This window comes from Cupressus sempervirens, unplaced genomic scaffold (genome assembly GCF_028749045.1).
Source record: "Cupressus sempervirens isolate cs-2001-9-10 unplaced genomic scaffold, ASM2874904v1 CseChr00s100002_03, whole genome shotgun sequence".
Lineage (NCBI taxonomy): Eukaryota > Viridiplantae > Streptophyta > Pinopsida > Cupressales > Cupressaceae > Cupressus > Cupressus sempervirens.
The window spans coordinates 6747881-6765421 of NW_028322207.1; the positions used below are offsets into that span (position 1 = coordinate 6747881).

At 36.3% G+C, this 17541-nt stretch overlaps 1 protein-coding gene across 3 annotated transcripts in view; it reads right to left on the reverse strand.

The window, feature by feature from the left end:
• LOC149527842 (uncharacterized) overlaps window positions 1-4007 on the reverse strand; it is a 197846-nt gene extending 193839 nt beyond the window's left edge. For all 3 annotated transcript variants that reach the window (XM_089812074.1, XM_089812075.1, XM_089812073.1), the window contains exon 1: window positions 3682-4007. In XM_089812074.1, the coding sequence (XP_089668200.1) occupies window positions 3682-3906 (225 nt within the window). In that variant the 5' untranslated portion in view covers window positions 3907-4007. The remainder of the gene's footprint in view (window positions 1-3681) is intronic.
• Window positions 4008-17541: the final 13534 nt, after the last annotated feature.

Genomic DNA, 17541 nt, shown 5'->3' on the forward strand with positions numbered 1-17541 from the left:
ATCCAAAAAGCAACAATCGTAAATATGAGTATAGAAATTTGATAAACTTAATTGATGTTCTCTACAGTTCTTGGAAAGTACTTCTATTTTTAGTATGTTTTCGTTCCGGCACCCAGCATCAATTCCTCCTTTGTGTAATTAGTTTCAATTGTTGATGTCTTGACAGAGCCTTTTGCAAAGCAGTTTAAATTATAATAACATTTTGCACTAAACTTATAAAGTGACATGCCAATATTTCACTTTATAAAGTTAAGCTGCCCCCAAGCTCGCCATCCAAGGAAATGGAAAAAACGTGGGGGGGGCTTGAGTTGTTTTAAAATGTCAAAGGACCTTTTGAGGAAAAAATATATAACTTTATATTTTAAATTGCCTTGATTCCCGCCAACTCCATATAAAGGGATTTTGTCTCTTAATCTTCTCATTCAAAGTTTGCACATATGTCAACGTGTTGTACAATGAACTACTGATAGAGGGCCACACCACCCTTACTCACTCACAATCAAGAAAGCAACAATATGGAGACCAAGAGAAAAAAAAAATGCTTCACAAGAAATTTTATTATACTTGAAGATCCTTACAACACCCACAAGATGATATCAAGCTTCTCCTTGAGCTTCCACTCCTCGAGCTTCTCCTTGAGCTTCTACTCCTCAAGCTACTCCTTGAGCTTGATTAGAAATGCTCATATGCCTTGCTTAAATAGGCACTTACCACCCTATGCATGACTTATCCACAACCTTCTAGAATTCCACTTACACAATATCCACAACCTTCTAAAACTTCCATAACCTTCTAGAATTACAACTAAGCACCACCATGTGGCCCAATTAGAAAATTAAATTTCCTTTATGGATCACAACAAATATTAAATGCAAGATTTAAGAAACTTTCCACAAGCTTCTAAGATGCCACCTACACACCTCGATTAATGTAATGACAACTATTTTTTTTAATATTTCTATTTATGCCACCTATGCACCTCGAAAATAAAAATCCTCTTTTCCTTTCTTTTCTCCTTTTTATTTTTTTTTATTTCTCCTCTAATTTTCGTCACTTTCTCTCTCCTCCAGAATTTTTTTGGCCTTTTTTTTCTTTTTCAATATTTTTTTTTTTTTCCAATAATTTTCCAATGCAAGATGCTCCTGCATCAACTACCGTCCGACCATGCAAGGTGAATCATGCTTTTTGTCTAACTACTAGCTCTCCTCACTGATTAAGCCAGTTCGCATTCAGCCATCCTTCGTTTTGATTGGCTGGAGGAAGTCAAGTTCTATCCAGTCACTTTGGTTCTATCACATAGGCAAGTTTCTCAGCCTACCTTTCTTCCATCCACACACAAGAAGTTCTTCCAAGATTGATTGAGTACGAAAGCATCATCAAACACAATACTTAAAAGTGATGAAAGATTCATCCTAGTTGATTTTGGTGTGTGATTAGCTTATGAATCACCATTGCTTGCATAGAACATGGTTTTCAAAGGAGAGAATATTTGTAGTGTTTTTGATTATCCATTTGAGGTTTTGAGTTGCTGATGGTTTTTAGAAACTTTTGGTGCATATGCAGGTTTTCTTTGGTGTTTTCCAAGCAGGCTGCGTGCTTTTTGTGCCCTAGTCATACTTTTCAAATGCTCATAAGCATCGGGATTGAAATTAAAAACTTATGGGCATTGTTTTGTTGAATATGGAGCAGCTAGGCCACCGGTTTTAAAGAGCTCACGGGTCTCTCTGATCAGATTTTGAATTTTCAAAGAGCCATACACCCTTATTGGTCATACAGGTTTTGATGACCGTGGTGTGAGGTTACAGAACTAGATTGGGAGGTTTGCGGTGCTGTTTGTGGCAGATGACAGAATTTATTTCTTGCTGACTGCCCTTTGACAGTGCTCTTCAAGCCATGATGTTAAACAGTTCCATTAATTACAGACCGGTAGTCACTGTTCTCTGAATTTTTCATCAGCATTGGGTGATGTAGTTGGTGTCTTCTATCTTTTGCTCCAGATTGGAGGCTTTAAATGAGGATGCAATGAAGATTTAAGAGGGTGGTGGTGGCTGCCATCATCATTCTGCTACAGCAGACCTGCACATAGCTGCAATGATATGTTTCAAGATATTTAGATGCAATCATATTGAAAGTATTCCTTAATCAGGTGTGATAGTCATGTACATTTAGTTACTTCCCTTTTTTTTATTGGCAAAAGATCATTTTGTTGAACATTTTCAAATCTGTAACAGCAAGAAAGTCATATTGGCATATTGCAAACCATAAAAAATAGTCCCCAACAGCATCAGGTACAATTGCTTGTTCATATTCTTAACTTTTGTGCAATATCTTTGGTGAAAAATCTCAGGAAGGGAGGCCATCTTGGCGGTGGGGTCTCTGGGGATTCCTCCTTCATAAGTGCTGTTGAGAAGTTGCCTCATGCTTCCCCGGCTATATAGGTAAAGCTACTGGGCACCCTTCCTCCTTTCCGGCCAATTGCACACCGTAGGAGAGGAGTCCCGTGTCCCGAAAATACGGGCCTAGTCAGCCAAACGAAGGCAGTGAATATTTTGTCCTCCCCCCCCCCTATGCAACTACAGAAAGGGAGAACATCCATTGGTAGTAAAACAAGTTGGTAATTTTAGAGTCAGCGGAGACTTTCCCAATCCAGTACCAATATGAGACGTCGTAGACTGAATCATATCGTGATGCAACGACCAACTACCCGCAAGCCCCATAACGACAGCTGTAAGTGAATGAACCATGTCGATATTTATGGTGTATGCTTGAGAAATTTCACCTAATTCAGGTGTTAGCCCATCCAGGCGGTATTTCGTTTCCTACTTCGGCAAGAACAATTGGGGCCCTCTAGTTAAAAAATCAACCAACTATATATATCCCACAATTGCCACATGAATCCTCTGAGTATGAAGCCTGCAGTACCGTAATTTAGCATCGCAAGAATGCAACAAAATACATGTAAAGTACAATTTCTCAATAGGGTCTCCTAAATCATGCTAAAACATGTTTCGAAGAGATTCTGTAGAAGGTCATAGAAACTAGCCCGGGGTCAGGCAATCACAAGGAGGATTGCACTCAATCACTGGATTTCACTCTAGCTTTATGAATTATTCCATCAGTACGAATGTGTAAAATATTGAAAAAGTTGACTTCCTATTCAGCAACCTTCTGGGCTTGTGACAAGGCTAATGTAGGAAGAGAAGCCTTCACCAGTTGATTTACGAACCATTTACCGATATAAATATGCCATAGTTTTTCGTTTAAGATTCGAATCCCTTTGGAATCAGTAATGGAAAACTGATGTTAAAATAAACTATCTCGATCACTGTTATCAAACATCAAAGAAGAAATACAATATAAATCAAAATACACTTGATAACACGCTGTTGAAATATGCATGTTGTAATTTTTAACACGCTATTGAAAGGTCCACGATGTAAGTTTTGAGCCTGATATATATATGTTAGATAAAACACAGGAAATTGAAGAAGAAAAAGTACGCATTTTTTCCCGAAACATTGAGAAAACAGATGTTTTGTATTTAGCAAGCAACAGCGGATTGCAAGTCACGTTTTAGTATCCAACAAATTAAGAAGTAATGGCGCCTCTCTTTCAATTATCATAATGTAATGCTGTTAGAGAATATGTGAACCTGAGCAAGACAAATGTGAGAGGAAAAACCTTTTCTACTTCTTCTAAGATTTTCTTGATTTGAGGAGAGCCCTTGGTAAGAGTAACGGCCTTTTGCGGCTTCGCTGACTTCTTGGAAGCCTTGTTCTTATTTTCATTCCTTCCAAATCCTTTGCAGTAGATAGAAATTCTTGTTTGCAGAGAACAACATACCGGATAATTTGTACTAATATTTCTATGAAATGAATGGGATTTAATACAAGTAGGCCTCTGCATGGTCCCTGATGCTTCTGCTCCTCAGGCCTGAAATCACTTCATTCAAACCTCCACAATTTCTTTCGTACAGTGAGGGCGAAAACATGAATTCATTTGAAGATAAGATTGCACCTTTTGTTCTTGGGATATATTCCCACGGTAGTGCATTGTCTCATGTGTTTTCATTATTGGGAAAGGTAACATCATGCTCTTGCCGCGCAAATATTCGTACATATTAATACACATGAATAGTCTTAAAGCTTCAATTTGCACACGTTGTCAATTTTCATATTTTGGTTTATTCAAATTTTGTATAAATGTTTTATATATCTATGTTATTTTACTTTCTAATATATTTTTATAGGCATAGTATATGTTTGGTTTAGTCAAATTTTGTATAAATGTTTTATATATCTAGGTTATTCAACTTTTTAAAATATTTTTATAGACATAGTATATGATTATTTTATTGTATTTTTTGTAGGCTAAAATACTATTATAATCATTTGAGTTAAACTAGTGATTAATCTTTTCAATTTCTACCAATTAGATACAATTTATTTTTTATTAAGAAAAGCAACAAGAGGGTGTTGGCCCGTGGTACAAACAACTCACACTAGATACTACTAAAGAGAATTAACAGCACCTAATGCCAAATCCAGGATCTACAACATAGACTTACTTCTTTCAAAGACAAAGGTCTGAGAATGACACACCTTGGGACAAGCCCCCATACAAGCTGCGAAACATAACCAAAAACAAGAACCAAGGACTTGGATGAGCCCTTTAAAACTTTCAGCGTACATCCAATCACAAGAAGACAAGAACCAGGAAGAAGGAGGTCCTTTCATCACCATAAAAATTGAACAACTAAACAAGGTAGCAACTTGCCTATCATTTCTTCTCTGTTAGAACTAGAGATCCATAACCATCTTGGCCCCTTTCTCAGGCCAGCACTTTCAAAGATCTTCCAACTCACATTAGTCTCCTTTCCCACCTCAATAGTGAAACAAGGGGAGGGAAGATCAAAACATCAAGGTTAGGAAGATGGAGCCACCAACCCCCCAACTTATCACAACCAGCAGCCTTGAAAATGTCCCCCTCAATAGGAGTCTCCAACAACTCACACCAGATGTCCACCTTAATAGGAGATAGCTTCACCTCCATAGAAGCCATGCAAGAAGGAGCAAAGACTAAAATCCAAGTCCACCACCTCTATAAAACCATTTTACTCATAATGAGAGGACAATGGAGAGCCCTCCCAACAAGGAACCAAACATCAAGGTTAGGAAGATGGAACCACCAACCCCCCAACCTATCACAAGCAACAACCTTGAGAATGTCCCCCTCAATAGGAGTCTCCTCCACAACCAGCAACTCACACCAGATCTCCACCTCAATAGGAGATAGCTTCAGCTCCATAGAAGCCATGCAAGAAGGAGTGAAGACAAAAATTCAAGCCCACCACCTTTGTAACAGCATATTACTCATAATGAGAGGGCAATGTAGAGCCTTCCCAACAAAGAACCAACCACCCACTAGTGGGAGAACCCAAGCTTGATCAACCAACATAAAGGCACAAGAACCTAATGCTTGAAACTAGTTGTGCCCAAGAGAAACAAGCCGCATGAGCCTCCACAATGCAAGATTGCCCCGAAGGTAGCAACCCATCATGACATCCAGCATAGGGAGGGGGTAAGAAACCATCCCAACCCAGTGTTTACCAGCATAAAGGTGAGGAGTACCATGCTAATAGCTAAACTCCCCACCAGAGCTTGGGAAGATACAGGATCCAAAAGACTTGATCCAAATAATGTCATTCCAAGGTAAGATGAACCAAGGAGAATGAGAGCCTTGGAACAAGCATTGAAATCCAATACCCCCACCCTTGCCCATGTTACCATCACAACCAGCTATGAATTTGGGGGAAAACCTCTCTCCCCACAGACGTAGAAGGGCAGAGCCAACCTTCACAAAAATCAGACGATGGCCCTCAAAAGAAAGCTACCCCCCACAAAGAGCAACACCCTAGAGGAACCTGTCAACACTGGACATCACCAGTAGGAATGGTACCAAAGACCAGACCCCAATCTCTGCACATCCTTCTCAAACACTGAAGGCCACAGCCAACATGAGTTCCAACCCAATGGAAACTCCCAACTAAACTGCACCACACAGGAGCAAGAAGTTGTGTCTAAAAAACCCTTGCCTTCGGACCAACAAACAGAGAGCACTGGGACAACAAGACAGCCGGATCCAATAGGGAAAAGTCCACCAAGAGCTCACAAATACAAACTCCTTCACAGCCAAGCACAGCATCATCCTCATCATCATCGTTATCTTCCCCCTCACCAATCTCAAACACCCCTGCAACACTTCCGCATCTACAGGAAACCCTCAGTTTGAAAGCTCCAGACCCGCTCCCTTTCCCGCTCATCGCTCTTACTACTTTCACATTTAGTTGATTTGCATCGACTTAGTTTTTAAATTATTAAATACAATTTGTTAATATTTCTTTGATAATATATAAATTTGCTTTAGTAAGAATTTATTTTTCTAGAAAATGTTATCATTTTAGCTAACATTGCCTAAATTTTAATATAACCTCTTCTTTATAAAGCTCACTTGGATGAAGTTTTATTAAGTGTTATCAATATCAATATTTAAATATTAAAGATAAAAGTAAATTAAATAATATTTAAGAGTTCAATAGATGAAATTTTTAATTACAAATTTCAATTTGTATTGAACTCTTAAGTATTATTATTATTTGTGATTTTTTACATTTTACTAATGTAATGTGTCACTTTAACATAAACTATACATAAAGTTGAAAGAATAGAAATTTCAAACTTTTAAATATAAAATTTGGGGGAAAAAAAGGATTAAAAGTTTATGATTTGTAAATAAATCATTATTTTATTGCATTTTACATGATCAGTCACTTTAATCTAACATCTTCTTAATTTCTATTTGCTAATGTAAAAAACATTCATTATGTTATCTAATACAAAACCTATTTTTTTTATAAATCCTACTAGGTATCTTTGATACATTTAAAAAATAAACACTTGACAAGATAGTTGACAATAGAAAAAATGATATGGAACAATTACTACTTGTCACAACTTTAGTATTCATTTAAAAGTAATATTATAAGTAAGTTAAAATAGTCTACCAAAAATTAAAAATCATTTTAAATTATTTTTAAAAATTCTACTTAAAAAATTATTTTTAAAGTAATATTTTTTAAAAATGTAACTTTTTAATCATTCTAAATTTAAATTGAAGTTTTCAAGTTAATGTTTTATATAATAATATTAAATATTAATCAAATACTAATTAAATTATATTAAATATTATTATTACAACTTATCTTATTTATTGTTCTAATATTTACTATTGTGTCTAATTAAATTATTACAACTTACAAGTGGCACTTATTTTTAATTTTATTTTTATATATTATTATAAATTTTGTATTAAGATAAGCATTGTATTAAATAATTATAAAATCTAAATTATTTTCAAATTCTTAAACATCAAGAGAGAATAGTTATGTAGTTAATTATAAATAAAACTTATATAATTAATTTAAATATTAAGATATACCTCTTGCATTTTTGGTGCTAAGGTTGGGTTAATAGGCCTTTACTTCTAAAAAATGGTGTGTGGCTACAGAGGATAGACGGAAGCTAGGTTTTCTTCTTTCTCTACAAATGGGTATGCTTGTCATGGAGGCACGTTTGGTCCACGATGGTGTGACAATGGTAGCAAGCCCTGTGACCCCCCTGCAACTAGTCTAGACCCTAAACATCTCTAATGGAGGATGAAATGCCCAAACTTTCATGGTTTTGAGGATGATGGTCCATCTCGTGCGGCAACTAGGGCTCATTTAGTAAGCCAAAGATGAAGGCGGAGGGTGTCCAAAATTGTGACTGGGGTGTGTGTTCAACTACTGTGTGGCAGGAAGGGCATACATTGAAATCAATCACTGCATCACAAATAACTTGCTATGTTGTGTTAGAGGTTGAGTTGGAGGAAGAGGTCATTCACAATATGGGCATTTTTTTTTGCTTGGTTTGATTGGGGGATTCAAAGAGTATTGACCAAGCTTGATGGATCTTCACAAATGGATCTCAAAATATTGAAAGTCGATTATGGAAGGTTATGTGTAGATCTACCCTGCATCTAAAGGTTTATTATTATTTTTTTTTGGAACTTGCACAAGATAAAAATAGGATCTTGTGTGATTATCAATGGTGTTGGGAAAACAAATTTCCTTTAATGTTGAAATAATGGTATCCAAATTTCAATCCAGCTAAGGAAGTTTTTGAGAAATTTCTTGTATGGGTGAGGCTACCTAATTTACCCTTACATCTTTGGTTTGATTCTTGTCTTGAAGTAGTAGGGGATGCTTTAGGAAAATTTCCAATGATTGACGAAGGATCATCAAATCGGCTTCACTCTACCTATGCTTGAATTCTTGTGGAAATGGATAGTGTGGCAACACTCCTAGCCGAGATTGTGATTAAGATGTCAAAAGACAATTGGATCTAACCAGTGGATTATGAAGGGATCCCCTTCAGATGTAGAATTTGTTTTCAGACTGGACATGTTGCAACCAAATGCAATAAGGGAAGAGTTTGGAAACCAGCAACATGGTGGAAGGATGTTGAAGCCCACCACTATACAATGGAAAAGAGAGAAGAGCAACAAATGAACTTCACACAAGTTGTCTCTAGGGAGAAAAAGCAAATGTCCCCAAAGGAGATGATTGAAAAAAATTGTAGTAAGATTAGGGATGAGCGAAATGGTGTTGGGGAGGCAAAGGAGAATGATGGGGCTGCTACTCTAGCTGGAAAAGAGAAAAAAAAACTCTAGTTGGGACATGTGAATTGGATGACTTTGAAGCAGAAAGACATCTCTCCCAACAACAAAATGAATGTGTAGAAGAGCAAGCCCAAGAGGATTTTGTGGAGGAGCAAACTCATGACTTTTCTATTGATTGGCATACAGACACAACTCAAATGGAAGAGAGTTGGTACATTGTTAAAAGCAAGAAGAGAAGGAAGGCAAAGATGGTGTCTTTCAGCATGACTCTTTGTTTGCATACAAAGGGAAACAAATTTTTAGAAAAGCATGATATGGCTTCACGTACCTATGAGTAGGATATTTTTTGGTAGTGTTGGAAGTCTTTTGATAGTATGCTTGCAATTGCTTGTACTGTGTTTAGGTAGATACTATAAGGGTGTTATGGATTTGTGGGTTTGATGAGGCTAAAGTGTGTGCCTAGTGGCCTTAGGTGAGGCTATGATCTTCATGTAATTTATCTTTCCATATAATAATATACATCTTTTACAGACAATATATATATATACATATATTATCATTATAATTATAATTATAATCATTAGGTATATTTTAATTGTTATCATTTAATTTTGATAGTATAATTGTAACAATGAATAAAAAATAATTCTACTGAACTTAGATTAATCCTAATAAATTATAATCTATAATTAATTAAAAACATAATCTTTATTTTTAATCAATTTTCATTTAAATTTTTACTATTTTATATAATATAATAATAATAAAATCAATCAAAAATATTCTATTTAATTATATTTTCCACTCATAATTTTATTTTTGTAATTATAACCATAAAAATATAAAACACAATTATAATATTCTTGATGTAATTTCTATAAATATTTATCTATAATAAAAATAAAGTTTAAAATAATTTAAACTTTAAAATAAATATTTTTAATTTACTATGATTTAAATAATACTTATATTTTAAAGTATATATTGAATATAAATATAAATATTTGTTATCTAGATTTATTTTTATTTTTTATTTTTTTGATTGGTAAACGATCAAAGCATTATAAATTATATTAATTAAATAAAATAAATGCATGTATCTCCACTCAAACAGACACTGGTAGGAAAGAATGGAGAAGAAAACCTCCAGTCTTGCCTTGGACCATAGTCCTTTAGTATTACATGATTAAAAGGGGCACACCCTAGTCTCAAATATGTTACTAGTTGTTTTTTATACAAGAGTATTCATAAGATACTTCTGAAAGTAGATGGGTACAACAAAATCAGTTAAGGGTGTCTTTTGCTTTCCAAAGAAAAGGGAGAGGGTGCTACTAATATGTATTGAAACTCAAATAAATGTTAGTTCCATTAGAAAATAATATCAACAGATTTGATAACCTTGTTCTCTTGATTGGTGATGCTTGTCGATTTTGATTATCTAAAGGATATGAGGTTCCCTTGTTTACTATATGTTGTGGTTTCACAAAGCACGCCCCATTTCTCCTAGAAATGGGGACTCCCTAGTTAAAAAAAAATTACTTTCCCAAACCCCTAGTCTGGGGTTTGAGTCATTTTTGGGGCTCTACCTAGAGTTTGGATCCTGCCTAGTCCTCTTCCTGAAAAAAAATGCAGGTGCTAGAATCAAGAGATTGAGTTTTAAAGGTGATTTTAGTACAAAAGGTATGCACTAGTGCACCTAGCGCACATGCGCACCTCTCAAGGTGCGTAAGCGCGCACTTTTCCCCTTTGGAGATGTGCATCTGCACACATGCACATGTGGGCACCCCTAAAGGGTGTGCTTCATCCCAGGCCTATAAAAGCCCAAGACCCCCTTTCCTTCCTCATTCAATACACTCTAGCATTTATGAGCATAGCTCCACACCCTTAGAGGTGTGCTATACTCCACCTACATGTACACACCAAGAGACAAGTTAACAAACATAAAGGTGCACACATGCACCTGTTTATTCACATTTGAAACCAAAAATAAACCTAAGGAAAAGGTGTGCACATGTGTACCTTTATCACACAAACAAAATAACTTAATGTAATGGTGTGCACATGTGCACCATTTTCAAATCTTAACCCTAAAACACAAAGTAAAGGTGTGCACATGTGCACCCCATCAAGGTGTGCATATGTGCACCCTTTACCTAGCAAAGCCAACTAAGCCCCCTTAAGCAAAAGCACATGCGCATGTGTGCACTCCATAAGGGTGTGCACCTGTGTAGGTGTGCCCATGCGCACTTAATAACCTTTGAAGGTTATTCAGAGTACCTAGCACACCTATAAAGGTGTGCAAGGTGCACTAAAATGCATTTTAGAGCTAAAAAGAGGGTTTTTGAGTGGTTTTGCTAAGGTTTTGGGTTTTGGGTCTAGTTTTTTAGCAATTAAGGTTTTTGTTAGGGTTTAATTTTCACCCTCTAGACTAATGTGTTTATGTTTGTACAAATAAAATGGCTTCCTCCTCGTCCTCACTCACAAAGAAGATTGCTCCAAAACTAGTTGTCTTCAAGTTTCAAGGTGCATCGAAGAAATCACGTTTCCAAGATAGACATTCAAAAATTAGAGATATAGAATTAGGACATATAGACTGGAATGCATTCCTAGTACTTTGTAACAAGCCTAAGGAGAGGTCCCTAATGGTCTTAGCACTTATCGGATCAAGCTTGGTTAATGCGGCCTCACATACCACATCATTGCAATCTTTGGAGCTTGTCATGACCTTGGAAGAGAACTATGTGTCAGAAGAAAGAGTTGTGAAGAGCGTAACAAGGGAGATAGTCTTGGACTTAAGACCAAGGAACATTGAGAAAGTCTTCCATCTCCCAAGAGCAGATCAATATGTTAAGATTACTTATCATTAAGAAGAAAGATGGTATAGGGATAATGAGCAGAAGGCTACAAAAATCATACAATCATCATTCTTGATTGATAGAACGTTGATGGGACGAAGAGTAGGCAAGGTAGATATGACTAGAGGATACGCGAAGGATGCCATTGGATACTCCATTGTGCTTCTAAGCATGGTTATGGGTCTACCGGAAGCTGGGTACTTGAACATTTGGATGTTGCATTTCATCGAGACCATTAGAACAACTAAACTACCAATTGATTAAACTACAATACTAAGTGAAAACTAAGATGAACAGCTAGTAGGAGTAAAGGTTGACCCTAATTTTTATATGACATCGTACTTGGTGTATTTATTAGCGGCAAGGACTATTGACTATCTAGGATTGTTCAAGAGGGGAAGCATGCAAGATGCTAATGCCTGGCCTTATGTGGTATACCCCCAACTAGTTAAAAAGAAGCTCTCATATTAGAGAAAAGAATACAAAATAGTGAATGATGCCTTCATTTTTGCAATCATTTGGTTCCTTGAGGGTGATTATGCCAAGAGGATGTCAGTAGAGGTAGCAACTGTTGAGATAATGGGTGTTGCACACATTGCATATTATTTTTTATATTTTATTATGTAATGTTGCACCTAGATGGATGTGCAACATGTAAAGATTCCCATGGGATATACTTGATGAGTTGTATTGTAACATTGTGATAATATTTTATGTAATTATTTAATATTAGGAAAAAGAATTAAATTTCCAATATTAAATGTGGGGTCAATGGGTTAGGTAGCACATGGTTTATGTAATACCACTTGGTGGTTTTGTGGGACTTGCTACTATATAAGCAGCCACAAGGGTAGTTGTATGAAAAGGAGAAGAAAAAAGGCAATAGTCGGGTGGGACAAGGCTTGACAGGTTAGCCAAGGGAGCATTTGTGAAGGTTGAAAGCATAACATGGGATGCGTGGGTTCATGCTTGTTCACATAGTTTGCTCTGTTGTGGCTATGGCTTTGAAGACTTCCATGGTTGTATTGCAATGGTATTTTTTTGTTGAATAATGCATGGTGACGGATGCTTTTGGAGGCTACGTTTTTTCTTTCCCAAGGTATATCTTGTGTCACAATTTTGTGGGTATGTTGTCTATTCTCTTGCATGTGGATTTTAATTACATATTTATTTCAGATCTATTATGGGTTATGTGGAAACAGTTATATTGTTTCTTGTTGTAAGTTTCCTTGCAAGTGGTATCAAAGCTATGGTTTTATTATTGTAACCCTAGATTGAATCCATGGGAATGCATGAGAGGATAAAAGCAAGGGTGAGATATATGAGGTTTTATTGCAGATTTGAGAGTTTTGGGTTTGCTATTATGATGGGATCTTGGTAGACTTTGGGCATGTGAAATTGTTGGAGAAAAGGGTTTTTTGGATGTTTCATTAAATGAGGGGTTTTAGGCGGAGCTTGCAAAAATGACCTCCTAGGTAAAAACAAACCTCACCATTGGATCCGGGTTGATATTTCCATAAATTTTGATATATAATATGCCCTAGTTTGGCCATGTTCAGAGGAAATGAAAGAGTTTTTAAGTTTCAGCCTGTGATGACCGTCAAATTAAATCCTGACAGAATTTTGTCACAAAAAAAGAAAAAAATCGCAGTGAAAATGGTAAAAAGACTATCTTAGTAAAACGGCCATAACTTTCTCTTAGAATATCGGATTTCAGACTTCTAACAGGCGTTGGAAAGCTAATTCAAAGCACTACAACTTGGTGTAAGTTTGATTCTATGGTTTTGAAATTTTGTTAGATTTTAAAGCCTAAAAGTAAGATGTTATTTATCTGGAGCACAGATTAGGGCATAACTTTGGCATACAAAGTCGGATTTTGGACTTTGAGTAGTCAACAAAAAGCTCTTGGAGAGCTTTACACATTGGTTCAGATTTGGTGCAGGTCTGACATGATTTATTTAGTGATATATTGATATGAACATTTTATGGTATATTTTGACTATGGTAGCATTGTGAGTTTATGACATTGTATATTTTGGAGATTTTAAGATTTGATGTCATTGTATACTCGGTTCATATTTCAAATTGATCTCATGATGATATGGTTATCAATGTTTGGTTTGGATATGTAGGATGACTTGTTGGGTCTACAAGTTGTGTAGTGTTATAAGCAGTCTATACTTACATGTTGCATTTATGGCTTGAATATGGGTTGTCTTTGCCCATTGATCTTTCGTTATTGATGCATATTCAAATTGGTGGCTTGGATTTGGGTTGTCTATGTCCTAATTCATATGATTTGCTAATTTCTCTTCATGTAGAAGGGATGAGATGTTGTTACTAGGTACAATCATGGTGGAGGATTATGGTTGACTATTTCATGCTAACAAGTTGGTCACATTGAGAGTCAGTTGCTCAATTCATAGATGTGATCATAGTGCCATGTATTTTGGCATGACATGATTGGATATACAGGTACATCATTGATATTCATTGGCTTGGATTACTAATTTGGTTATGGTGGTATATGTTCTTGGTTGAGGATCATGGTTATTTGGTTTCTTTTGAGGTGCTCATGATGTACACATTGAGTTCTTCGATGATTTGATGTCTTGGTTGATTCTCATGGTTAGAGGATGGCTTTTTCATCATGATGTCATGGATAGCTTTGATACATGGTTTAGTGGGAGCTTGTGATAGTGATGGGCTGACAGTGTAGGATTAGTTCCAGGTTTAGTTTGTATCTTCTTGGTTTCACTTAGTATTGACACTTTGGTTGTGTGAGTGTAGACCTGGAGGATCTTCATGTAGGAGATGGATTTTATGATTCCATAGGTGACTTGGTACCACAGTTGAGTGGGAGTTGTTGGCATTGATATACTTATTGAGTGTTTGTAGATGTTGGAGGTTTGTTTTAGATCCTGTTGCTACAGAAGTGTCTTTGACATTTGCATAGTGCACTTGTTATCTTCATGGTGTGTGAAGATGGTTAGATCTTGATAACTCATGGGGTTCTTGGTTATCTTCATGTTGTGTGGAGATGGTTCTTCATGGTATGTGAAGATGGTTTTCTTCATAGTGTATGGAGATGGTTACATCTTGAGGACTCACATGGTTTTTGGTAAAGGTGTGGTTTATGCTTTTATTTGGCATGTTATCCTTGGTGTGAGGATGGTTTCATTATTATGTCATGATATACTCTTGATATGCGTTTAGAGTTGTGACATGTTATAGTATGTTCATATGGAGCATGTTGTCTCTTTTTGAGATGGTTAGATCATGTTGTCATGTTTATGTTCCTGAGGCCATGGTTGGAACTTTGACAATGATCTTGGTTTAGTTTCTTGGTATTAAGTACATTGATCATAAGCTGGATACTTCATGATATTGCTATGTTGTATTTGGATTTGGCATGAATTTATTAGTTACAGGTGCTCATGGATACTTAGAGATGATGGTGATGCTAATTTCTCTTGGATTAAAGAAGTATTTGTTGGGATATTTGATGGTTTCAGCAAGAAGTCTGAGGGGCAATCAGCTGATATGGAATTGAGAGGAGATTGTTCTTAGATGAGTCTTGGTTGGAGACTTGGGTATCTTGATGAGCATTCTCATTCCCCACTCTTGGTCCACTCGATAGTTTACTACTTGAGAGGTATAGCCCATTATTTTTTCTCAAGTGCATTATATTTATGCTTGTCTTTCATGGATATGGATCTTGAGCTATGGTACATGAGTTAGTTCTGGAGGGTTCATTTGAGAGATGGTTTAACATTGGTTATCTCCATTTGCATATGTTGTTATGTTGGTTGAGTTTGGGAGATGGTTTTATATTGGGCATATTCCTTGGTTTAGGAATGGTTTATGAATTTGATCTTCTTGTGAGAAGCTTACATCCATGATTAATGATATGGTATGGTTTGGGTGTTGTTAAAGCTTCTTGTTGGGGTTTATGGAGGAGATCATACTTGGACAATTTACATCTAGAGGTGTGTGTAGAAGGACATGATACAGGTTATGATTTGCATGGTTTCTCTGGTCTTGGTTATCTTCCTAGATGTTTGGTTTCACTTACATTGGATTTGAGATTGGTTAGAGATTGTGATCATTGATTGTGCTCGTGTATGTCATGTGAGAGATGGCATGGTTATTCCTTTATCTCTTTCCTTTGTTGGTTGTGGAGAACTTGGGAGACTATTGGAGACTTGTTATGAGAGTTGTTCTTGTAGGTTATAGGTTTAATATGTTGTGGATGTCCTTGAGACTACATGGATTCACTTCTTTGAGATGTTGTGAGTGGATTGGTTATAAATTTGACATTATCTTTGCAGTGGGAGCTTCTTGGTATATATGTGACAAGTATTGCTCTTGAGGCTTGTGATTGTAGGTTGCATATTGGATATGTTGATGATGTGAGATTCACTTGGTATGTACCTTTGGAGGTATGGATAGTTGGATGGGTTTGGCACTTGTTGTGGGTGCTATTTCAGCTATGGATATTTTGACAACTACAGATACATGTTATTACCTTTGGATTAGGTTTTTTTGTGCTTGGCATTTCAGTTGGTATAAGATTTTATGATCTTCTAATGTAACAGGTTGGATGGCTTTCTCTTTGGATGGCTACTATGTATGTCTAATGGTAGTGGCATAATAGGAGGTGAGATCATTCATGTTTGAGATGCTGGATACTTTGATTTTGTTGCGGGTACTAGGATGGAGCACATGGCTTACTTTGATCCATGATGGTCGATGTGTTGGGAGGGATTGTTCCCTTGTTCATTAATGTGGCTACAGATTGACCCTATGCAATGTATACAACAAGTGGGAGATTGTTGAGATAATGGGTGTCGCACACATTGCATAATATTTTTATATTTTATTATGTAATGTTGCACCTAGATGGACGTGCAAAATGTAAAGATTCCCATGGGATATACTTGATGAGTTGTATTGTAATATTGTGATAATATTTTATGTAATTATTTAATATTGGGAAAAATAATTAAATTTCCAATATTAAATGTGGGGTCAATGGGTTAGGTAGCACATGGTTTATGTAATACCACCTGGTGGTTGTGTGGGACTTGCTACTATATAAGCAGCCACAAGGGTAGTTGTTGTGTGAAAAGGAGAAGAAAAGAGGCAAGAGTCAAGCAGGACAAGGCTTAATAAGTTAACCAAGGGAGCATTTGTGAAGGTTGGAAGCATGGCATGGGATGTGTGGATTCATGCTTATTCACATAGTTGCTCGGTTATGGTTATGGCTTTGAAGGCTTCCATGGTTGTATTGCAATGGTATTTTTTTGCTGAATAATACATGGTGATTGATGCTTTTGGAGGCTGGGTTTTTTTCCCTCAATGAGGGTTTCCCAGGGTATATCTTATGTCACAATTTTGTGGGTATGTTGTCTATTCTCTTGCATATGGATTTTAGTTACATATTTATTTCAGATCTATTATGGGTTATGTGGAAACAATTATATTATTTCTTGTTGCAAGTTTCCTTACAACAACAAGGATTGCAGAGATAGGCGCCTACTACATCCAGTTCAAGACATTCACCTGCCTAAGGGTATCAGGTACAACAATGAATCTGAAGAAACTCCCAAGATATCTATCAGATAGGCTCATTTTACTAGAGATTGTGAGACAACTCACATCTACATATGACAGAGTGAGGAAATAACATAAGAAGACTTGGGTATGGCCCATCACTATAGGTCCATTTGAAGTTAAGCAGAAACAAGATATCATGACCTTTGATGTAGAATGAGATCAATATCACTTGGAGGACTACAACTCCCCTTGTCCATATTTTAACAATATTGGCAGAGTCTAACATTTGGTAGGAATACAATTTTTGCACGAAGATGCAGTAGAAGATTATTAAATGAATGCGATAGACAACTAGAACATCTGAATTAGGGATTATTGTAGGATGACTCTATATCTAGTAGGAAGTGCC